Source organism: Zalophus californianus, chromosome 11, assembly GCF_009762305.2.
Source record: "Zalophus californianus isolate mZalCal1 chromosome 11, mZalCal1.pri.v2, whole genome shotgun sequence".
In the NCBI taxonomy this organism is placed as follows: domain Eukaryota; kingdom Metazoa; phylum Chordata; class Mammalia; order Carnivora; family Otariidae; genus Zalophus; species Zalophus californianus.
Window position 1 is genome coordinate 43,742,996 of NC_045605.1, and position 25,618 is coordinate 43,768,613.

Sequence of the window (25,618 nt, forward strand, 5' to 3'; positions counted from 1 at the left end):
TTAGCTTCCAAGTGTTTGAATTTTTTCCAAATTTTTTCTTGTGATTGAGTTCCAATTTTAAAGCATTGTGGTCTGAGAATATGCAGGAAATAATCTCAGTCTTTTGATTGAGGGTTGAGACCTGATTTGTGACCAGTATGTGGTCTATTCTGGAGAAAGTTCCATGTGCCCTTGAGAAGAATGAGTATTCTGTTGTTTTAGGGTGGAATGTTCTGTATATATCTATGAGGTCCATCTGATCCAGTGTATCATTCAAAGCTCTTGTTTCCTTGTTGATTTTCTGCTTAGATGATCTGTCCATTGCTGAGAGTGGAGTATTGAGGTCTCCTACAATTAACGTATTGTTATCAATATGACTCTTTATTTTGGTTAACAGTTGGGTTACATAGATGGCTGCTCCCATGTTGGGGGCATAGATATGTACAATTGTTAGATCTTCTTGTTGGATAGACCCCTTAAGAATGATATAGTGTCCTTCTGTGTCTCTAATTACAGACTTTAGTTTAAAATCTAATTTGTCTGATATAAGAATTGCTACACCAGCTTTCTTTTGAGGTCCTCTGGCATGGAAGATGGACCTCCATCCCTTCACTTTCAGTCTGGATGTATCTTTAGGTTCAAAATGAGTCTCTTGTAGGCAGCATATGGATGGGTCCTGTCTTTTTATCCAATCTGCAACCCTGTGCCATTTTATGGGAGCATTTAGGCCATTCCCGTTGAGAGTGATTATTGAAAGATATGAATTAATTGTCATCATGTTGCCTGTGAAGACATTGTTTTTATAGATTGTCCCTGTAAATTTCTGTTGTATATCACTCTTGGGGTCTTTTTCCTTTTATAGAACCCCCCCTTAATATTTCTTGCAGGGCCGGCTTAGTGGTCACATATTCTCTCAGTTTCTGCTGGTCGTGGAAGCTCTGCATCTCTCCATCCATTCTAAATGACAGCCTTGCTGGATAAAGTATTCTTGGCTGTATGTTCTTCTCATTTAGTACCCTGAATATGTCTTGCCAGGCCTTTCTGGCTTGCCAGGTCTCTGTGGATAGGTCTGACATTATCCTGATGTTCTTCCCTCTGTACATAGGAATCTCTTCCCCCTAACTGCCCTTAAGATGGTTTCCTTGGTTCTAAGATTTGCAAGTTTTTCTATTACCTGCCAGGGTGTTGGCCTGTTTTCCTTCATCTTGGGAGGGGTCCTCTCTGCCTCTAGGATGCGAATGTTTGTTTCATTCCCCAGATTAGGGAAGTTCTCAGTTATGATTTGCTCAAATACATCTTCTAGTCCTCTCTCTCTCTCCACTCCCTCTGGGATTCCAATTATTCTGACATTGGAATGCTTCATGGTGTCACTTAGTTCTCTGATTCTATTTTCATGGATTCTGAGTTGTTTTTCCCTGGCCTCCTCTTTTCCCTTTTTATCTATTATATTGTCTGACCTGGAAGACCTTATTCGTTCTTCTGTCTCACTTACCCTAGCTGTTAAATTATCTAGATTGGATTGGATCTCATTGATAGCATTTTTAAGTTCTGCCAATTCAGCTTTCATTTCTGCCCTTAGAGACTCTATGTTGCCATTAATTGATTTCTCCATTCTATCTATTTTCTTCACAATTGCTAGCTTGAATTCCATCTCCAACATCTTGGTTATATCTGCATCCATTTGTAATGAGTCTTTTCTATTTTGGGGGTTCCTCCTCCTAGTCTTTCTGTTGATGGGTGGTTGAGGGAATGTTTAGAGTCCAAATTATTGAGCAGAACCCAAGCAAGATGCGCCTGTTTTCTAGGGACCTTAGTGTTGCTGGCCTCTTGTTTTCCCAGCCTGTCTGGGGAGGGACCTGCCGCGCTGTTACTCAGGCAACTCTGTTTGGGCAGAGTTGCCCTGCCCCCTGTGGCAGGGGATGGGCTCAGCGGTAATCAGTTTTTGGGGCTTTTGTTCTCTGGTGGCTTTCCCTGGCGGCTTTCTGTGTCTCTCTGAGAGTCAGAGCAGAAGAGACCGTTTCCAGCCCTCTGCCTCAGAGCAGAGAGACCGCAGTCTTCTTCAGTGAGCTCTCCAGACCACACTGTCTCCGTTTCTGTCCATGCTGCTATAAACTGCAGCAGCCTGGGTTGTGCACCCCTCCGCAGCGCTCCCAGTCCTGCCTCCAGGTCGCGGCACGTCTCTGCCCTTTGTGCTTCTAAAACCACCAGCCGTTCCCAGTTCGCAGGTGCGACCCCCCTGCTCTGGGTTTCCGACCCAGGGGCTGCCCTAAAGTCCTTTCCCTGCTGCTACCCATCTGGGAGTCTGCCCCATCCCCAGCAAGCGAGGCTGTCGCTCACCAGCGGTGTAGGATCCCCACAGCCAGGCTCCCTCCCGCTGCCGTTTATCCTCTGATATCTGCCTGCCGAATCACGGCTCCCCGCTTCATACCTCAAAACGAACTGTCTGCAATATTCTGTTTGTAGAGATCCAGATCTTCTTACATCTCAGGCTGATTTCGTGGGTGCTCAGAGTGGTCTGGTAGATATCCATCTCAATTCCGGGGACCAGTTGAGATAGAGTCCCCTACTCCTCTGCCATCTTTTCTCCTCCCTCTCTACAGCTCAGTTTCTTTATCTCTGCAGTATGAATACAGTATTGCAGCATATCACTGATATACGCAAAAATTATTTTGAAAAGTGCCAAACAAAAATGCAAATTTTCATTCTTGCCCCCATTCAATTCAACAAACAGTGCAGTGACCATGCCCTAAGCACTGTGATTTGATTTACAAATGAATAAGCCTCACATGTTGCCTTTGTGCCAGTTGCTGTCTATCACAGACTAGGCATAAAGAAAAATCAGGAAAGGCACACGGAATGATGACTGCCTGAGAACTCTACTGCACATACTGTCAGGCAAGACCTTTGGCTTGCTTTCATTCTCCAAAGGCTTGACCACTCATCATAGTGGCTAAAGATCATTATGGTTTACATGTTGGTACAGTGACTATTTATGAAGCATCTCTCTTGTGCCAGGTGCTGTGCGAGGTAGTTATGACTTATTACCATTTAACAGATGATTAAACGGAATCTTAGAGAATTTATGTAACTTGCCCAAGTCACAGAGCTAGGAAGACATAAAGCATTTCCATCCTCTGCTCATAAGAGAAAAAAAAAAGAAGAGAATGAGACTCAAACAACCACCTCTCTAGTAGTCATAGAAGCAACTATTGCTGACCTCTGATAGTGGGTTGGGAGGCTGAGGTGATGTGTGAGTAACACATCCACTTAAGGCATTAGAGGAAGGTAGGAGATGGACTGACATGGGGAATGGATGCTTCAAATTCTCCCTCCCCTAAGTGTGCCCACATTTCTATAGTATGGTGTGCAGGGTGCCTGAGAGAGAGAGATATAGAAAAAGTGACAGGGAGTTCCGAAGGGTGACATTAATTTTAGTATCTGCAATCATGGTGGTCCTCATGAAGGAAATGTTCTTGGAACCTTTAAAACTGGATAGAATTCGTATTAGTGGGGTCAAGAAGGAAAAGAAAATAGAAGGGAATAGTCTAGTTAGAAGGGACAGTTCTTTATTCAACAGATATTTTTGGGGCACCCACTATGTGCTAGACACTGGTCTAGGCACTGAGTAGTGAACAAAACTAGAAATAAAATCCCTGGCCTCACAGAGTTTAGATTTTAGTGGGTAGATGATACAGACAATAAAAAGACAAACATGTGGCATTTTAGATGGTGGTAAGGAGAAAAATATTGCCAGGAAAGGAGGTAGGGTGTATGGGGTGGGGGGGGAGGATTGGAGATAAGATTTAGACAGGATATCTCCAGAAGGTCTCACAAAGAGGATAATATTTGAGCAAAGACCTGCACTGAGGAGGAAACAAGAACATTCTGGGTAGAAGGAACAGCAAGTACAGGGCCCAGAGGCAGAGGCACCCCTGAATAGGTGAAGACTGGGAAGGAGGTTAGTGTGGCTAGAGAGAAATCATTTAAATGTAGAGTGTTAGGAGATGGAGTCAGAAGTTGAGGGATGGAGTGCCATGAGTCAAGTTCCTGTATGTCTTCAAAGATCATTGCAAGGACTGTGGCTTTTACTTTCAGTAATAAAGAAGCCACTGGAAAGTTTGATCAGAGGAGTGTCATGATCAAATTTAAATTTTATGGGAATTTTTCTGGCCATTGTGTTGAAAATTGGCTGGAGTGGGGGAAGATAGGCAAAAGTAAAAATGAGACCAGTCAAAAGACTGTCACTGTAATCCAGACAGGAGATGATTAATCTGGTAGAAGTAGATGGGTGTGAAGTAGTTTAATTCTAGATATATTTTAAAGATATATCAAATAAGAGTTGAGAATATATGAAGAAAAGAGGAGTGAAAAGTGATCCCAAAGTATTTGACTTAGTACCTAGAAGTATCGAGTTTCCATTGACAGGAGAGGAAATGTGGAAGTATTGAGACAGCCTGTGTAGAGAAGGAAATTGTAAGAATTGGTTGGAAAGTAGCCTGGGTGCAGTGTCTAGTCCTTAGATGGAAACAGGATTCCCCACATTAGACTTATGTCAGGATGAGCCAAGCTGTTTTCCCTGTTTCTCTGCTCAGGGTAATAAAGTATCAGCATTTGGGGATATATGAAGAAGTGGGATAATATGCCTCTTCAGTTTGAAAAGTCATGAAGAACCATGCTACTTTGAAAAATTCCTTTTTATCTCTCTTACAGAAAACTTCTCCCCAAATAACAAATTCTGTCTTTACTTCAGCTGTTCCTTTCACCTTCTTGCCATATTCTCCTTATATGTATCAATCCTCCCCATTTTTCGCTCACCAGGCCTGGTAGTAGATTCTGCCTCCTAGACCATAATGCCCATAACCATGGCCTCCCCCTAGGCAAGGCCACCTTCAGCTATCATGCAGATCATTGCATCTCCTCTTCATAGGTCTCTCTGGCTCCACTCCCACAGCCCTTTGAATCTTTCTTCACCCTGTAGCCAGACTGGTCTTCCTGACATAGAAATCTGATCATGCCCCTTGTTAGTTAAACATTGCAAAGGATTCCAATGATCTGATGATAAATTGCAGCAATCTTAATGTAGCTTAAGCAGTCCTTCCCTCCTCTGCTCCTTTAGCTCTCCCCATTCTCACATCTCCCATGTCATGTTCTGGATATGCCACCCTTCTTAAAGTGTCCCAAACACAGCATGCTCTGTCTCACCTATGAACCTTCAAACACTCTTCCCTCCACTCTTCATCCAGCTGATACTCAGCCATAATAGTTAGCATCAGTGAGCTTCTGGATCTGGTGCCCCTCCCAACTCAGTCCTGCCTCCACACTTATCAAACCACATTGCAATGGCTTGCTTAGATGCTCATGTGCCCTCTAGACTCTAGGACAAGAATCAGATTTATCTTGTTCAACATTATGTCCCTCATTCCCAGCAGGTTCTGGGCAGTCAGAAGTAACAGGCACTTATTCCATATTTACTGAATCAGTAAGCCAGACCAAGTGTTAGTTCTTCAACGAAACTTTCCCAAGAGCCCTCCATTGGAAGGGATCTCTCCCTCTTTGGGCCTCCGTAGATTTTACCTCCACATGTGTTACAGATATATCACCTTTGAACTTTCACTATAGTTACATAATTTACCTCTATTATTGAACAAGTTTCTTCTTAAGTGCAGAATCCATGCCCAATTCACCTTTGTTTTGTCCCTAGATCATCAACCACACAGCTTTTTGTATGCTCAGACTCCAATAATTAATTAATTAATTAATGGAGCATAAATGTTAGATTATATTAGATTATATTTTAGAATTTCCAAATGGAGAGCGTATGCTTTGAGGTTGGAAGTGGTGCAAGATAAATCCAAACAGGTAAGTTGAGGCAAGATTGTAGAAAATCTAGTTTGCTAAGCTAGGACTTAAATAGTTTGGAAACTGGAGATTTGTCATGGATTTCTACTCCAAGGAGTTATATTATCATAGTTGAGTACTAAGGAGATTAATCTGTCCTTAAGATAAATTTTCTGGTACAGAAATACAGTGTTCTCCTGCATCCATCTCCAGAGATTGGTAATAGAGGAAGTGAACCTTATTACTGTTGGGAATTCAAGTCGTTCTTCAAGGTTTTCAGGGGAGAAAAACCTGGAAATAGAAGACAGTTAGTAGGCATACTATGCTGGCACCTGTATCTTTGCATTTACTCTGGTTCTAATTCTGATAAATTGCTCCTGTGAATTCTCCAATTATTCAGAATCCATGGAGAGAGCTATAGTAGAATTAAATCTCATAGTTAATCCATAATTTGTTTCTCAACAGGTTCTCTGACTCTGAGAACACATCACGTTCAAGATTCCAAAATGGGATTTGTGATTAATGCAATCTATTCCATGGCCTATGGACTCCACAACATGCAGATGTCCCTCTGTCCAGGCTATGCGGGCCTTTGTGATGCAATGAAGCCAATCGATGGACGGAAACTTTTGGATTCCCTGATGAAAACCAATTTTACTGGAGTTTCTGGAGATATGATCTTATTTGATGAGAATGGAGACTCTCCAGGAAGGTACTATTAGACAATATTTTCTCCTCTAGACAATAGCACCTGAACAGTCATCCATTGATCCTGATGTGCCTGTTTATCTCCTTTGTGGTTATCTAGGCTTACTGGTCATATTTGGCCAGCTCCGACATCACAAAGGGATTAAAGATAGAGAAGGGGAACCTTATTTTCTGTGGCCAGGTACACATATTGATGCTGACTTCCAAAACAGGCTCTTGGGATCATCCCATTTCAGAGACCCACCCTTAGAGACAGGAGCCTCACATTATGGTAGAAACCCAAAAACCAGCCCTGTGATTTCTCTGTACATGTTTTCCGTAGTCTGATCTCTTCATGGGCCATAGAACTATTCTGAAACCGGAACAATTCCATTTCTGGTAATTCAGAAATTGGGCTAAGGTGCTGTTATGTTGTTTGCTGTACCTATAGTAAATTATAAGTCATTTTATTTTATTATCCTTTAGCTGGAGGACTTTCTCCTTTCTTGAGGACTAAATTGCCTTTTACTCTGAAATTCCACCTTTCATTATTTATAGAGGAGCCTGAGAAATATGAACTTACTCATTATTACGGATCAGCCTCCAGGGAAGTCATTAGGTAACTAAAACTTACCAGAATTCACATCTATCTCATACTCTAAATTCTTAAGTGACTCTACACATGAGACTTTTAATCCATGAGGGATATTGTCACTGAAAAGATATTCTGAGCTGTAGCAGAGCTGGCTCTTCACTCTGCCTTACATCGGCACGTTCAGGGTCCTGTGGTCTCCCACTGTAAAATCGTAAGTATTCTTCCAGCAACAGTTTATTCCTGATATTCATGCTTGGAGAGGGTGTCCTTACACTCTGTTTGCAGCAGATCCTGCCAAGAGAAGGTTTCATGACTTGGTCCATAACTCACACCCAATGTGCCCACCCATGTACCAGCCACCTTGGTTCTAGCTTGTCTCCGTGTTACTGAGGTGAACTGGAGCTGGTCTCTGAGGCAGCTGTTACCATGTCACAAGCTGAACTGCTAAGTGACAGCTAGTTCCAAGTCATGCAGCCAAGAGGAAAGATATATATTTTCTCTCTTCTAGAGACTTGAAGAATATTGCTCCAAGCAGGCTCTTTGCCAAGATAAGCTGACTTTTCACATATAGTTTTCTTCTTTTTGGCTGTTCAGTATACCCATGGGGAACAGGGAATACAAGCATTTTATCAGGGCCACAGAAAATTTCACATTTGTCATAAGGCGTCACAGGGCAGGTCAACCAATGAGCTCAGTCTATAGGCTCAAGTCTAGACCTAGTCCCTGATATCTGCGCATGGATTTATTATTCTTGTGAGCATACCTATAGCACTGACATCAGCTTGGGACTTGCTCATAAACTTTGATGACTACACTCCAAATATTCAAAGAGTTTTCATGTCATGCACCCAAGCCAGTTTCACAAAACCAGATAGTGAAGAAATGTCTCAGCTCTATTCCAATGGGAAACTTTAATGGATCAGACAGAACATCACTGTCTCATTCATAATCCTCCAAATATGCTGTAATGGGGTGCATTTAGGACATTGTTTCTTAATCTTTTTTAGAACGTGAATCTCTGTAAGACTCAGATGCAATTTATAGATATTCTCTAAAGGACAATACACATAAAATTTTGCAAACAATTTCCAAGAATTCACAATTGTTCAAAGACTTTCCACATATTTCAAAGGTTGGGTGTTACAGTAACCCATTAATAAATAATCTGAATTGGCCTCTGAGGACATGAACCAGACTCAGGAAGGTGGTTTGCAGCATTTTTATTTTTCCAATTAATCGTTTTATTTATAAAATAACTAAATTAATATTTATTGAACATGTGCTCTGAGCCAAACACTTAGCTAAGTCCTCTACATTTGAATCCTATGAGGTAATGTTAGCATTTTCTTTTCCAGCTGAAGGCTCACAAACTGAGGCTTACACAGATTAAGTGACTTCCCCAAAGATACAATCTAATAAATGACAACCAAGATTCTAATTCAATCTCTGGACTTCACCCCTAACTTTATCCAACCAGCCTGCCAATTAATCAACCAGGACCAAAATTAAAAAACCACTATTTTTTGAGAAATGTATTGGTAGGCATTCTATTGTTATTTCTGTAGACTAAAAGTTACAGTTCTGCTGGGTCAAAGACATTCCAAACTGGGCAATGAACCAGAGGAGCTTGGGTGACTAGAGAGTCCCCTAAAATGCCAGAGGCACAGGAGGAAGTTCTTAAACAAGAGGAAATAGGGACAGGTAGCAACTATTCTGGCAAACACACTCATAGACCATTAAAGAGTTCATTTTTACCACCTCTATTAAACCTCACATTGAATCAGACTACTATCAGTCCACAATTCTTTAAGGAAACCCTTGGGGCCAGGTATGTTACAGAATTGAGAATTTTTCCATTTAGAAAAGGAAACACAGTCCTCTAACGCCACCAGCATGCTGTGGAGCAGCACTCTTTAATCAACATATTAATATCTCTGTAGTAAAACATACAAGTAGTCACACAAAGTGTGATAAATAGGCGATACAGAGCCTCATTACAGGGCGGGTCAAGTTCTCTCACCAGATAAGTTCAGATTGGGTCATGTTTTGCTGCCAAGTGAGTTATAAAAATATAATTTTTAGAGCTCTAAGGATTTCAGAATTACAGATAAGAAATATGGACCTTGACTGTTTACCACCAATGGTATAGACCACAGGTCAGCAAACTGGTCTGCAGGCCAAATGGAGTCTGCTGTCTGTTTTCATAAATCAGGTTTTATGGGAACACAGTCACACCCACTTATTTAGAACCTGTCTCTGGCTGCTTTCACACTACATGGGCAGCGTTGAGTAGTTTCAGCCGAGACCATCTCACAAAGCTTCACAATATTGACTGTCCCTTTAGAGCAAAAGTTTTCTGACCCTCTTAGAGAGAGTCCATTGAGAACTAAGGTTTAGGAGGTCTAGCCACTGCCTGGGACCGACCATAATTGGGCAGGGGAAACATGGAGAGTCAACATCAGAACATCGGACTAAGTACAATTGACTATTTAAAGCAAGAATTTCAACATTATATTGTGGGATTGATTAAGTATGGGGATGTAAACTATTTGGCAACACAGCATAAAGAAAGGGGGTCTAGAATTCTACAACAGCAAGTTTCTTATAATTAACACTAAATAGAATAAGATAAAGAAAGAATGCATATTTAATCCCTTAGCAAGGGGAATAGCTAAAAAGCCAATAGAATACTTTTAAAAAATTGATTAATCCAAGAGGCAAGAAAAGAGGAATGGGTGGACGTAAACAGATGTGACAAATAGAAAGTAAGGCTAGAACACTAGAAATTTGAAGATACTGAGCTGGTTTCCACAAGGGTTCTTAATATGTGGCTCTACCCACAGAAGGACTTCAGAGATGATTTGTTTTTAATTTCCTAACTTTCCTTGGGGCAAAAATGGAGTCTCAGAGAGAGGAAGAGTTGCGCCCACTCTCATGCAGTCAATTAGTAGTAGAACAAGGACAGTACGCAATTCCCAGGCACAATCATTAAATTCAAATGAGGAGAATGTAACTTAGTTTTCTTTTCTTTTTTTTCCCCCCATTTTCTTTATGTTACATGTGAAATGGTTCTATGTATATCCTGGAAAAAGATTTCATTATTAGTTACCATTAAAGGACTTGGTCAAAACCACCTTGTGGTTTCTCTCTAATCTCTGATAATCCAACCCCAAAGACACAGATCATTGTAATTGCTTTGTTGCGTGGACTGGAGCTTAAAGTGTCTATTTTCTAGACCAACAGACAATTTACCACATATTTAAGAATCAAACTCTAAAACACACACACACACACACACACACACACATACACACACACACACATACACACACACACACCCCTAAGCATTAGAATTCTAGACTGAGAGGATAAAAGAGCTATATAAATCTAAATTTCCGCACAATCCCTTCCCCCCCTCATGATGTTGCCATTTTCCTGACAATCTTGCTTTATCCCTGTTGGGTAAAGAAAACCTCACTATCTTCTGAGGAAGGAAGGCTGCTCTAATTTTCAGAGAGTTTAACCACTTAGAAAGTTCTTCAATTCTGCTAAACTGAACCCTGCCTGCCTCTAGTTTCTATTTAATGCTTTAATAGGACTTTTTTTTCTTTTTGGTTAGAACACATTTTATCTGTTCTATTTTGGTGTTGAATGCTATATAAAATTCATTTTTAAAAAATTTCAGTATATTTTGACCATGAACTGTGGCCAGTTAAGGAAGAGCTACAAGGGGAGGCAGAGAGAAAGGAGAAAGAAGGGAGAGATATTACAGAGGACAGGTCACATATACCACACAGTGATGAGAAAGAAGTTTCAGGAGCAGAAAGATGTAGAAACCAAGAGACTCAGTGAAAGAGCAAAAGAGCAAGACAGTAAGAAAGAGAGGGAATTGAATAATGGGAAAACAATTGCAGGAATCCATTATGTGTTTTAATTCTTAACTAAAATCTAACTAAGAGTATTTTTCAAACACTCACTTTCTCTCACTTATGATGGAGAATAAAACCTATATCCCATCTCTGAAAATTGAAAGAATTCATACCAATTGACAAGTGAAGGGAGAAATCTTTTTTTATGAAGAATTATTTACCTATTTCTTTTTCTAATGTACTGCTACCAAAGATTTTTACAGCAATGTTATCATTTCATTGACCAAACAATTAGTGATACCATCTCTGTATTTCTCTTGTAGATAAGAAATAATTACCAGAACTCTAAAAGCTAATTCCATGAGGAGGATTCATTATCTCTAACACAGTTAAAACAGGTTGACAGGTTTGAACCAAAATTAAGGTTTAACTTTTCTTGAAATCTCTTCCCTGTCAAATATAACATTTTCTGTTCTATGCAGTTTTCATATTTATTTTGCAAAAATTGGATCTCTCCACATTTTACCGTTTCTCCTACATAAAACAGAGTTCTGCAATCGAGGAACAGTGAAAGTTCGTTCTTCACTCTGTCAAATAGATATGGAACAGTCTAATGGAGAAGAACATTGGATTAGAAGTCTAAAGGCTGAGTTTCAGTTTCCTCTGCCACTTGCATACTCCGCAACATGGTACAACTCAATAACCTAGCCAAGCTCCGGTTTCATTATCTGTAAAATTCACAATATGGATAGACCTGGAGAGAGTTAAAGATGGGTAGGAATGGCTTGAGCCTTCCTTGGGGTGAGCAGTGAAACCCTCATAGCTCTTCAAATTAGCAGCAGCAAAGAAAGAAGCTTCCTGACACTGATGATTCTTTCTTTTTCCCAGCCTAGAATGTTCAAAGCTTATTTGCTCACAGTCTTTATTGGCTCACACAGAGTACCTTTGGAAGTCTCCGGAGCCCATGTATTTGAAGTAGTCAATGACATAATATATGAGTTTCTTCTGTAGCCTTAGTGCTCTATTTTCGAATATCTCAACTCATTGTATGCCTAGTAACCCTTGGATAACTGTGACAGTGGGAAGGTTTAGGACTCAGTTATGTATCCTGTAGACTGGTACTTTGGGCTTAGAAGTGGACTTGAGACAGTTACTCAAAACTGTTACTGAAAATAAAACACTTTAGGATGATCCTTAAGCTACTGAACAGCTAACAAATTTAAGAATGAATTAGCATTCTGAAAAAGATACTACTGTAAAATATTGTGATTAGGAGTAAAAACAGAATGGTATCCCTTTACAGTGTAGATCCAAACAGACTAATGTCAGATTTGTTCTTAACATTTCCTTACTGAGCATTGGTCTGACTATGGTCACCTGGTCACTGGAACCCAAAAGCTAGAAAGTTTTCCATCCTTGTCAATTTCCAGATAGCTAACTATGCTGAGCGTGGAAAGATGGAAGGGGAATTTTCAAAGCCCATCTGCCCATCCTATAAGTCCTAGGAGGTAAAAGCATAGGTTTCTATGTGAAGACATTGTGTACCTAAGACATACCCACAGTTATGTCTACAGGAGTTGCTCATCCACTGTCCTGACATTGGAAAATTATTTCAAAAATACTTCTCTGGAAATGTTCTTGCACACAAGAAAAATCTTACAAATAAGAACATTAATTTTCCCTCTTTACACTCTCTATCCCCCATACTCAAAATGAGAACAATAGCTAATAAAGGCTGAGAACTCACAAAGTATTAGTAGCTTCCAGCATTTTTACGTTGCATAAGGTGCTTTAGAAGCTATTTTCAGACTTATTTTATTTTATTTATTTTAATTCCAGTTAATTAACATACAGTGTGATATTAGTTTCAAGTGTACAATATAGTGACAACAATTCCATACATCACCCAGTGCTCATCACAACAGGTACACTCCTTAATCCCCATCACCTGTTTCACCCAACACCCCACCCATCCCTCCTCTGGTAACCATCAGTTTGTTCTCTATACCTAAGAGTCTGTTTCTTGACTTATATCTCCCTCTCTCCCTTTTTTCCCTTTGCTAGTTTGTTTTGTTTCTTAAATTCCATATTTGAGTAAAATCATGTGGTATTTGTATTTCTGACTGATTTATTTCATGTAGCATTAAACTCTCTAGCTCTATCCGCGTCATTGCAAATGGTAAGATTTTATTCTTTTTTATGGCTGAATAATATTCCAGTATATATATAACTCTCCTTTATCCATCCATCAATCAATAGACATTTGGGCTGCTTCCATATCTGCAATATCCATTATGGTAAATAATGCTGCTATAGACATAAAGGTGCATGTTGCCCTTTGAATTAGTGTGTTTGTATTTTTTGGATAAATACTCAGTAGTGTGATTGCTGGATTGTGGGGTACTTCTGTTTTTAACCTTTTGAGGAACCACCATATTGTTTTCCAGAGTGGCTGCACCAGTTTGCATTCCCACCAACAGTGCACAAGGGTTCCTTTTTCTCCACATCCTTGCCAACACCTGTTGTTTCTTACATTGTTGATTTTAGCCACTCAGACAGGTCCAAGTGATGTCTCGTTATAGTTTTGATTTGCACTTCCTTGATGGTAAGTGATGATGAACCTCTTTCCATGTGTCTGTTAGCTATCTAAATGTCTTCTTTGGAGAAATGTCTATTCATGTCTTCTGTCGTTTTTTCATTGGATTATTTGTTTATTGGGTGTTGACTTTTATAAGTTCTTTATATATTTTGGATGCCAACCCTTCATAGGATATGTCATTTGTAAATATCTTCTCCCATTCCAAAGGTTGCCTTTTGGTTTTGTTGGTTGTTTCCTTCACTGTGCAGAAGATTTTCATTTTGATGAAGTCCCAATAGTTTATTTTTGCTTTTGTTTCCCTTGCCTCAGGAGACATATCTAGAAAAATGTTGCTATGGTTGATGTAAAAGAAATTACTGCCTGTGCCCTCTTCAAGGATTTTTATGGTTTCAGGTCTCATGTTTAGGTATTTAATCCATTTTGAGTTTATTTTTGTGAATGGTAAAAGAAAGTGGTCCAGTTTCATTCTTTTGCATATTGCTGTCCAGTTTTCCCAGCACTACTTGTTGAAGAGACTCTTTTCTCCATTGGACATTCTTTCCTGCTTTGTTAAAGATTAATTCGCCATATAGTTGTGAGTTTATTTCTGGGTTTTCTATTCTATCCTATTAATCTCTGTGTCTGTTTTTATGCCAGTATAATACTGTCTTGATCAATACAGCTTTTTCATATGACTTAAAGTCCAGAATTTTGATATTTCCAGCTTTGTTTGCTTTTTCAAGATTGCTTTGGCTATGTGGGTCTTTTGTGGTTCCATACAAATTTTAGCATTGTTTGTTCTAGCTGTATGAAAAATGCTGTTGGTATTTTCATAGGGATTGCATTAAATGCATACATAGCTTTCAGTAATATAGACATTTTAACAATATTTGTTCTTCCAACCCATGAGCATGGAATGTCTTTCCAATTTTTTGTGTCTTCTTCAGTCTCTTTCATCAGTGTTTTATACTTTTCAGAGTACAGGTCTTTCAATTCTTTGTTTAGTTTTATTCCTAGGTATCTTATTATGTTGGTGCCATTGTAAATGGGATTGTTTTCTTAATTTCTCTTTCTGCTGCTTCATTATTGGTATATAGATACGCAGCAGATTTCTGTACATTGATTTTGTATCCTTTGACTCTACTGAATTTGCTTATCAGTTCTAGCTGTTTTTTTGGTAGAATTTTTTGATTCTATATATATAGTATGATATCATCTGCAGATAGTGAAAGTTTCACTTCTTCCTCACCGATTTGGATGCCTTATTGTTGTTGTTGTTGTTGTTGTTGTTGTCTGATTGCTGTGGCTATGACTTCCAGTACTATGCTGAATAAAAGTCATGTGGGGTACTTGGCTGGCTCAGTTGGTAGAGTATATGCCTCTTAATCTAGGGATCGTGAGTTCGAGTCCCATGTTGGGTGTAAGAGATTGGTTAGAAAAATTTTTTTAAATTTTTTAATTAAAGATTTTATTTATTTATTCATTCATTCATTCATTCATTCGTTCTTTATTTATTTATTTAGAGAGCATGCCAGTGCATGTGGGGGGAGGGGTGGGAGGGAAAGGGGAAGGGAGAGAACCTCCAGGAGACTTGCCTGAGTGCAGAGCTGATCACAGGGCTCCATCCCACTGCAAAATCATGACCTGAGCTGAAACCAAGAGTCAGATGCTCAACCAACTAAGCCACCAAGGCACCCCAAATAAAATTATTTTTTTTAAAAAAAGTGGTGAGTGTGGACATCCTTGTCTTGTTCCTAATCTTATGGGAAAAGTTCTCGGTTTTTCCCCATTAAGGATGATGTTAGCTGTGGGTTTTTCATATATGGCCTTTATTATGTTGAGGTATGTTCCCTCTAAAGCTACTTTGCTGAGGGTTTTTTAATCATAAATAGATGTAGTACTTTGACAAGTGCTTTTCAGCATCTATTGCAATGATTATATAGTTCTTATCCTTTCTCTTATTGATATGATGTATCACAGTGATTGATTTGGGAATATCGAACCACTTTTGCAATCCAGGAATATATCCTACTTGTTCATGGTGAATGATTTCTTTTTAATGTATTGTTGAATTTGGTTTGCTGGTGTTTTTTTGAGAATTTTTGCATCTATGTCCATCAGGGATATTGGCCTGTAGTTCTCTTTTTTAGTGGTATCTTTATCTGTTTTTTTGTTTCAGGGTATTGCTGGCCTCATAGAATGAATTTGGAAGTTTTCCTTCCTGTTCTATTTTTTGGAATAGTTTGAGAAGAATAGGTATTAAGTCTTCTTGAAGTGTTTGGTAGAATTTGCCTGTGAAGCCACCTGGTCCTGCTTTTCCTTGTTGGGAATTTTTGATTTCTGATTCAATTTTTATGCTGGTTATTGATCTGGTTTCTATTTCTTCCTGCTTCAGTTTTTGTAGTTTATATGTTTCTAGGAATTTATCCATTTCTCCCAGGTTGTCCAGTTTATTAGCATATAGTTTTCATAATATGCCCTTAAAATCATTTGTATTTTTGTGGTGTTGGTTGTTATTTCTCCTCTCTCATTTGTGATTTTATTTATTTGAGTCCTTTCTCTTTTTTTCTTGATAAAGTTGGGTAGAGATTTATCAATTTTATTGTCATTTTCAAAAAGCCAGATCCTGGTTTCATCGATTTGTTCTTTCGGGGTTTTCTGTTGTTGTTTTGTTGTTGTTTTAGTTTCTGTATCATTTATTTCTGCTCTAATCTTTATTATTTCCTTCCTTCTTCTGATTTTAGGTTTTGTTTCTTGTTCTTTTTCTAGCTCCTTTCAGTGTAAGAATGTTTGAGATTTTTCTTGCTTCTTGAGGGAGGCCTATATGGCTATAAATTTCCCTCTTAGAACTGCTTCTGCTGCATCCCAAATGTTTTAGACTATTGTGTTTTCGTTTTCATTTGTTTCCATATTTTTTTTATTTCTTCTTTTATGTTCTGATTGACCCATTCATTTTGTAGTAGCATGTTATTTAACCTCCATGTATTTGTGGCCCCTCCAGGTTTTTTCTTGTGTTTGACTTCTAATTTCATAGTGTTGTGGTCAGGTCATGCATGGTATGACTTTGATCTTCTTGAATTTGTTGAGGCTTGTTTTGTGGGCCAATATATGATCTATTCTGGACATTGTTCCTGGTGCACTTAAAAAGAATGTGTATTCTGCTGTTTTAGGATGAAATATTCTGTTAAATCCATCTGTTCCAGTGTGTCATTCAAAGCCATTTTTCCTTGTTGATTTTCTGTTTAGATAATCTGTCCTTTGATGCAAGTGGAGTGTTAAAGTCCCCTGCTATTATTGTATTATTATAGATTAGTTCCTTTATGTTTGTTATTAACAGTTTTATGTATTTGGGTGCTCCTATGTTGGGTGTGCATTTATTATTATATGTTACAGTCTTTGTTTTAAAGACTTTGTTTTAAAGTCCATTTTGTCAGAGGTAAGTATTAGCTATTCCAGCTTTCTTTTGACATTCATTTGCATAATAAATGTTTCTCCATCCCCTCACTTTCAATCTGCAGGTGTCTTTAGGTCTAAAAAGAGTCCCTTGTAGGCAGCATATAGATGGGTCTTATTTTTTATCCATTCATCCCCCTATGTCTTTTGACTGGAGCATTTACTCCACTTACATTTAAAGTAATTATTGATAGATACGTACTAATTGTCATTTTATTGTTTGTTTTGTGGTTGTTTCTGAAAATTTTCTCTTATCCTTTTCTTTTCTTTCTTTTGTTGTTTCTTTCTTACTTTCATTCTTTCTTTTATGTTTTGCTGATTTTCTTTAGTCATATATTTGGATTTCTTTCCTTTTATTCTTTGCATATTTATTAGTGGTTTTTGATACATGGTTACCAATAGGTTGGTATATAACCTCTTCTGCATATAGCAGTCTATATCGAGTTGATGGTCATTTAAGATTGAACCCATTTTTTACTCCTCTCCTCCCCACATTTTAGGTATATGTTATTATATTTTACATCCTTTTATTTTGTGAGTTCCTTGACTGATTTTTATGGGAATATTAATTTTTACTGCTTTTGTATTTCCATTATACTTTCACTTTTGGTCTGTGTTTTCCACTTAAACAGTCTCCTTTAATATTTCTTGCAGTCTCCTTTAATACTTCTGGTTAAGTGGTCATGAACTCCTTTAGTTTTTGTTTGTCTGGGAAATTCTTTATCTTTCCTTCTATTCTGAATGATAGCCTTGCTGGATAGAGTGTTCTTGGCTGCAGAATTTTCTCATTTAGCACTTTGAATATATCATGCCACCGTCTTCTGGCTTGCAAAGTTTCTGCTGAAAAAACTCCGCTGATAGCCCTATGGGGTTTCCCTTGTTTCTAACTGTCTTCTTTTCTCTTGCTGATTTAAACATTTTTATCACTACATTTTCCTATTTTATTTATGATATGTCTTGGTGTGGGTCTGCTTTTGTTGATTTTGTTGGGGGTTCTCTGTGCCTCCTGGATCTAGGTATCTGTGTCCTTCCCCAGGTAAACGAAGCTTTCAGCTATTATTTCTTCAAATAAATTTTCTGCCCCCTTTTCTCTCTTCTTCTTCTTCTGGGGTCCCTATTATATGAATGCTATTGTGTTCGATGGAGTCACCGATTTCCCTAAGTATATTCTTGGTTTGCATAATTCTGTAATCTCTCTTTTATTCAGCTTGATCACTTTCCATTGCTCTGAATTCTAGGTCATTAATTTATTCCTCTGCTTCTCCCAGCCTGCTTTCATTCCATCAAGCATGTTTCTCATTTCTTTTATTGAACCTTTTATCTCTGCTATGTTACTGCTTATCTGTGTCAAGGGTCTCATTCATGTCTTACACTCCTTTCTCAAGGCCAGTGAGTATCTTTATGTTTATTACTTTAAATTTTCTATCAGGCATGTTACTGATATCTGTTTCACTTAGATCTCTGGCAGTGACCTTGTCATGTTCTTTCATTTGGGACAAATTCCTCTATCTTCTCATTTTGTCTAAGTCTCTGTGACTATGTTAGGAAATTCACCTACTTCTCCTGTTCTTGAGGGTAATGGCCTTATGAAGAAGAGGTCCTGTAGTGCTTACAGTGTATTATCCCCTGTTTCCCAGAGCCTGGGACTTCAACGAGTAGCTCTAGTGTGTGCTGCATGTGCTCTGCTGTTGTGCCCTGGCCACTTTATCCATTAGGCTAGTCATCTGCAGAGGTTCTCTTTGTCTGTTGTGGGCAGTGTTGGGTCCCTGGCCTGAATGTGGCTCATTTTTACTAGGTGTGCTCTGGTCTGCTTGTGCAATGAGAACTGTCATCACTGCCTCCTGAACCAAGGCCCTGAAAACTCCTGCATGAGGAGATGTGGTGTGAGCTGGGGTTTTGTCCCGTCCTGTTGGGGAGGCAGCTGGTCATGCTGGCATTTAGGCAGGCGTGATTGGGAAGGGCCGTTGCCCTGGAGCATGGGTCATGGTGTGGTGTAGCAAGTCAGATAATGAGAGGTCAGTGCTGGGCTTGTTACCACAGGTGGCTCTGTGTTTACACTGAGGGGCAGTGCAGGGAAATGGCGCCTTCCAGTTTCTTCATTCCTGGAGGGGTCTCTCTGTGAATGGTGCTTCTCTGGGACATGCTCCAAGATGAGCAGATAACCTCCCCACTATGTGCCTCAGACAATTTCCAGCTTGCTGTTTCCATGCTGCATGTCTGCTGATCATTTGCCTGCCTCTTCTATAAGAGTAGCACCAATATCCTCCAGGTTCTCCTGGAGCCAAGCCCACTGACCTTTAGAACTCTAGGCTTTAAGCCCCACTGACTGCAAGAACTCATGAAATTCAGGCCCTCTTGCCTTCCTAGTCAATTTGTATGGGGATTTGTTTTCTTCAGGTACTCCCCTGTGTGTTGGTATGTCTTTCACCCTTCTCTGCAACCGTGGCTCCCTCCCCACCACAGCAGCCATGACCTGTTTCTCTCAAACTGAGTCTCCACACTTCCTACCTTCTTCAGTGAGGCCTCTTCTCTGTTGTGGAGTTTGTTCTACTAGTCTTCAGGTTGATTTCTAGGGTATTTTGGATGATTTGATAGTTATCTAGTTGTACTTGAGGAACAAGACAAGTCTAGGATCCTCCTACTCTGCTGCCATCTTCCAGCCTCATAAATTCTTTTCAGACTTATTTTAAACATCATTCCTGAAAGTATCTTTTATACAATGAGTTTAGCCATTGATAAAGGGTAAGAAAAAAAAAGGTAAGATCAGGTCCAGATTATCCCCACATTCCCTAAAGCCGAAGACAAGATTAAAGGTTTCCAAATTTCTTAACTTGGTTAGTAAAGGAAAATTTTGTCATTTTATTTAAGTGGAGATAAAAACCTTTCTATCTTTTTTAGAAGACTAACAGTAGTACTTGTTTAAACTTCTTGAAGTTATTTCAAAACTGTCTTTCATCCTGCTGAGGTCAAGTCACCTTCTCACATGGGATTATCTTCTATTTCAGGTATAAGCTTGATGTTTTTTAAAAAAAAAAGTCTCAAGAGAAAGTGAAGCCAACAGGCTTTTTTGCTATTCTAAGCTTAGTGACATGGAAAATTCCAGTGTCACTAATATGACAGTAGATACATTTTTGGGAAATGAAGTCTATTGCTTTTCCTTAGCTGAAAACTTATATCCTTAGCTAAATAATCATTATATTCTTGTTCTTAAGGTATGAAATAATGAATTTCAAGGAAATGGGAAAAGATTATTTTGACTATATCAATGTTGGAAGCTGGGACAATGGAGAATTAAAAATGGATGATGATGAAGTATGGTCCAAGAAAAACAACATCATCAGATCCGTGTGCAGTGAACCATGTGAGAAAGGCCAGATAAAGGTAAAATGGAGTCCATGTTTTTTTAAATTTTTGTCATAAATTAAAGTGTTCACTATCATTGGCTATTTCTTTTTTAAAAAAAGAGATTGATTTATTTATTTGAGAGAGAGAGAATGCATGTGTGTGCACATGCAGTGGAGGCAGGTTGGAGGAACAGAGGAAGAGGGAAAGAATCCCAAGCAGACTCTGCACTGAGCATTCAGCCTGACACAAGGTTCAGTCTCACAACCCTGATATCATGACCTGAGCAGAAACCAAGATTTGGACACTCAACCAACTGGGCCACCCAGGTGCCTCATCATTGGCTATTTCTAAAACATTTAGATATTTGTCTTTTTACATTATAAGCTTCTAATGTCAGAAATTGTGTTTTGTGGGGTTTTTGTTGTTGTTGTTTTTTACTTTTCTCTCATTAATTCCTTTTGCTAGTATGACCCACAATAATCTTAGTGATTGGACTGATTGAACCAGCTGATGAGTCTTGTTTGCCCACACCCTTTATACTCTTGTAAATCTTTTAAAGACCTGCTTCTTGGGGATAAATAGTTCACAGTTGGAAACCACATTAATTTCTAATTAACAAATATTTATCAAGCTCCTACTAATGTAATAGTTTATATCAATGGGACAAAAATAAGTAACACACATTTACTGCCAGAAGATATATAGTCTAGATGAGGAAAAATATCATGGGCACAAATAAGCAACATCATATAAAATGCGATGACTTCATTAAGAAAGAAAGAAAAAAACAGATGTATATAAGTTCATATAAAATAAAGGGAGAGATTTCTTCTGAGTAAAATATCAGACACTGAACCATGAAGAATGGATATGATTTCAGAGAGAGATGTGGGAAAATGATCACTTATGTAGAAGGAACAGTAATAGGCAAGATACAGAAGTAGTTGATTGAAGACTGTTCTGGAATAACAGTGAATAATCTAGGGTTCATTGCTTTAAATAGTTATTATAAAAGAGAAAGTCAAAATGATAGATTGAAGCCACATTTGTGGGGAGTTTTGAATGTCAAACTAAGCAGGTTGAACTTAATTTTTATTAACCAGGAGTCAAAGTAATCTTGACAAAGATGTTGACATAAGGTGGACTATAGTAGGTGAGATGTACGAGTAGTTGTGAAACATGAATAGAGAAAGAAGAGACAAGTAAGAAGGACACTGTGATAATGATGACAAGAATCCTGGATTATGGAAGAAACAGTGAGAATGGAGAGGGAGCGGAGAGATATTTAAGAGAAATATCATATAGAGAGGTATACTCAGTGAGCCCTGGCTACCAACTGGATGTAGGGTTGGAGAAGAAAAAGAAGTCTATGACAATCTATTGCAATTTCAATTCTTAGTAACTAGAAAGTGTCATAGTCAAGCATAGAAAAATGGGAATGGCTTTAGAGAAAGGCAGTGGGTTAGTTTGGTGGGCTGTTGGTTTTGAGATATCTAGGCAGTGATAGGAAACACTGGTCTACAACACTGAGTAATAAGGCTGAAGATACAGATTTAGAAGTTAATTGAATAGAGCTGAAATTGGAGCTGTTTGAGTAGATCAGTCACTGAACCTGAAAGTATACAGAGAAAATAAATGTAGACCAAAAATAGATATTGAAGATCTGCATTGAAAGCATAAAGGAAGAAGAAAAGGTAGAGTGAGGGACAACAGGTTTAGAGGGAGATAGAACCAGAGAGCACACGGTCATGTAAGGTGGTGTTCAGTGGAAGAGAGAGGTCAAGGAAGACAAGAACTGAGGGAAAGACAGGAAAATTGTGGTTAGCCCTTCATCTGGGGCCTTCTGGAAACAGAACTTGGAGATTAAAAAGGATAGAAGGATAACAGAGCAGCAAGAAGTGTGTGGTGAAAAGCAGGTAAGGGGCAGTCCTGGTAGTTTGAGGACATTGAAAAGTTACTTTTAGGCTAAGTAAGTTCTGGCCACACTTAGAGGAAATAAAAAGTCATGAAAGAAAGAATGAGGATATAATAAAAATAGAAAGAAGTTTAGTTATTGGGGTATAATGCCTTAGGGGAAGAAAAACGATATCAAAATAATTTATTCATCAAATAGTTATTGAAATACTACAGTACCACATTTCAAGCACTGTATACACCTGGAGCAGTTTACCTTGGTCTTTTCAATCAACCTCGTATTTACTCTGTTTGGAACATTTGAGGTATTCATTCATTGGTGATTACAAATGAAACTGAAATAATTCAGTATTAATTCTAAAATCTTCAAGGGGTAATTCTGAAGATTTGGTAAGCATAAGACCAGAAAGAAGAAAGACAAAGTAAATAAAGATAAATATAAATTTATTAATATCTGCTAAATGGCACAGTAGCTTGTGGAGTAGCTAAAAATTTCTGTATGTTTTGTTATGGTATACAAGGGTTAGTAAACCACAGCCCATGTGCCAAATCCAGTCTGCTGCCTGGTTTTGTAAATAAATTTTTATTGAGGGGGTCCTGGGTGGCTCAGTCGGTTAAGTGTCTGACTCTTGATTTCAGCTTAGATCTGATCTCAGGGTCCTGGGATCAAGCCCACATCAGGCTCCATGCTCAGTGGGTAGTCTGCTTGAGATTCTCTCTCTCTCTCCCTTTGTCCCTCCCCTCACTCATGTGTGTGCGTGCGCGCGCTCTCTCTCTCTTTCAAATAAATAAATAAATCTTTTAAAAAATAAAGTTTTATTGAAGTACACCATGCTAATTTGTTTCTGTATTGTGTATGCCTGCTTTCATGCTATAATAAATAGAGTTGAAGAGTTGAGTTGCAGGAGAGACAGTCTGGCCCACAAAGCCAAAAATACTATCTGGTCCTTTGCAGAAAAAGTTTGCTAACCCTTAATATTCAGTGACAGTCTGCATCTTGTCCAGTCATCTTGCAATTAGACTCTGTGTGTGAAATTCTTTTTAGACTCACTCAGAATACTGATTGTTCATAATTTCCATTTCCTCCTGTAGAAAGATAAGCCTTTGTAAGCTACCACATGGACGTTATTTGTTTTGACATTTCACAGCAAGACAATTTGAACCTGTAACTTCAAAATGCTGAATGGCTGATTTGGGAGATTTTTTTATATATCCTTTTCCACCCCATTCTACTGGGAGTAACTTCCACGATGGAAGAATTTGACTCCCTAGTATCATATTTTTAATACTAGTTAATCTGTAATGTTTATTTAGTCTTTTTTCATCCCAAATTTTATTTTCCTAACCATATATCATTTCACTCCATTAAATATGCAAATGACAACATTTTCTTAATATGGCTTAAAGATGTCACTGAGCAATTTCATTAAAGATGTCAACACCTCATGCCATTTTTCCGATTTATTAACTTAGTGTCCATAGAAGTACACTTGGTCTGGCAAAGGTTCAAATGTGTTACATATTGTTATTCATAAAGAAAGCATGACTACTTCCAGGGTCTTCAAAAAGAATGGGAATCACTATGTAACAGAATTATCACTACCTCTTATACTCAAAATGAATATGAAACAGAACATATATATATATCTCAAATTAAAAAAGTAAAAAAAAATCAATTCTAAATGATCAGAAGCAGACATACCGAGCTGTCACCAGATTTTTTAAAAAGACTATAATACTGGAATTATTCTTGGAAAAGGAAAGGATCTTATTTTGGTAAAAAAAGAAAAAAAAACCTGAAATTTACACACCAGTGCAAACTAAAGCATGGGAGTGAACATATTTTTAGAAGGAAAAATGCAACTGCTTTTGTTTACCATGCACTGCTAAGAAAGAGAATCCTTCAGTATTTCTTTTTTTTTTAAAGATTTTATCTATTCATTTGGCAGAGATACAGAGAGAAAACAAGTAGGCAGAGAGGCAGGCAGAGGGAGAGGAAGCAGGCTCCCCACCGAGCAGGGAGCCCGATGCGGGTCTCGATCCCAGGACCCTGGGACCATGACCTGAGCCGAAGGCAGCCGCTTAACCAACTGAGCCACCCAGGCACCCCTCCTTCAGTATTTCAAATGCTTGCTTGCATTACAAAATCTAGTAATTCTCCAACAATAGTTTTACCAAGTGTGGTTGAAATTACCTTAAGATCAAATTTATTTCTCTATATAAATATTTATATGCATATTACTAATAAAACACAACATTTTTAGAGTGTCCTACAGTTTACAAATCAGTGTGATATTTTATTTAATCCTCAGGAAAGCCAATAAATCTAGATATTATTTAAAAAGCATTGGTCTTGGGATCAGCTGGGGGACTGTTCAAAGCTGCACAATTTATTTAGTGGCTACAAGAAAGACTAGAACCCTGGTGCCTCTGATTCTCAAGGCCAGAACTCTTTCTACTACATCTTTCAAAATATCATGAACACTATCTTTATTGTTTTTAAGTTTTATTTTAATTCCAGTTAGTTATACATAGAGTGTTATATTAGTTTCAGGTATGCAATATAGTGATCCAGCACTTCCATACGTCACCCAATGCTCATCACGACAAGTGCCCTTCTTCATCCCCATCACCTATTTCCCCCATCCCCCCACCTGCCCCTGAACTCTACCTTTATATAGACTAATAAGGCTCTGCATTTATGAGCATTAGCCTTGAAGTCCAAAGGTTATTGTTTGAGACTTCATTTATCCGTACATGTTATGTAAGCTCACTACACCTCAGTTCTCTCCCCTTTAAAAAAACAGAACCAAAAAAAACCAGCCACCTTCAACAGAGCCACTTTCATGTTTTAAAGAGATAACAGCATACGGCCTGGCACGCAGAAAACAGCCAATAAATAGTATTATTATGAAGAATACTTTAGGTAGATTAAACAGGTCTAATTAGCAACTCTGCCTCACTTATCTGGTTATTTTAAGGAAAGGACGATTCAGACCCTCAGACCATTTTGTCATCATTTTCTCCTTGTGTGGTTGCAGTGTCAAGAGCCAGCAAAAGGGATAGAAAATACAAAGAAAGACGTGCCAGATTACACTTGTATATGGCTATCAATATCTAGACATTGTTACTATAGAAGGTCAGTTAGAGAGTGAGCATGGAGGACAAGGAGTATATGGTGTAATCATCACTGTGTCTTTTGTTATCACTGGTGATTAATCACAGTGTTAATTATTTATAGAAATGTTTAATGAATGCTGTCTCTATTCCACAGAGGTTATTCATGCACCAGTGGTGGAAAAAAATAAAAGACATCCATTTCTAAAGAATAACATCTGGGACTCCTTCAACTGTTAAATT

The 25,618-nt window shown here is 38.4% G+C and overlaps 1 protein-coding gene across 4 annotated transcripts in view; it reads left to right on the forward strand.

Moving 5' to 3' along the window:
* The window catches only part of GRM5 (glutamate metabotropic receptor 5), a 613,582-nt gene that overhangs the window by 504,969 nt on the left and 82,995 nt on the right, over nt 1-25,618 (forward strand). For all 4 annotated transcript variants that reach the window (XM_027581095.2, XM_027581096.2, XM_027581094.2 and 1 more), the window contains exons 5-6: nt 6,283-6,529; nt 20,212-20,380. In XM_027581095.2, coding sequence (XP_027436896.1) covers nt 6,283-6,529; nt 20,212-20,380 — 416 coding nt within the window. The remainder of the gene's footprint in view (nt 1-6,282; nt 6,530-20,211; nt 20,381-25,618) is intronic.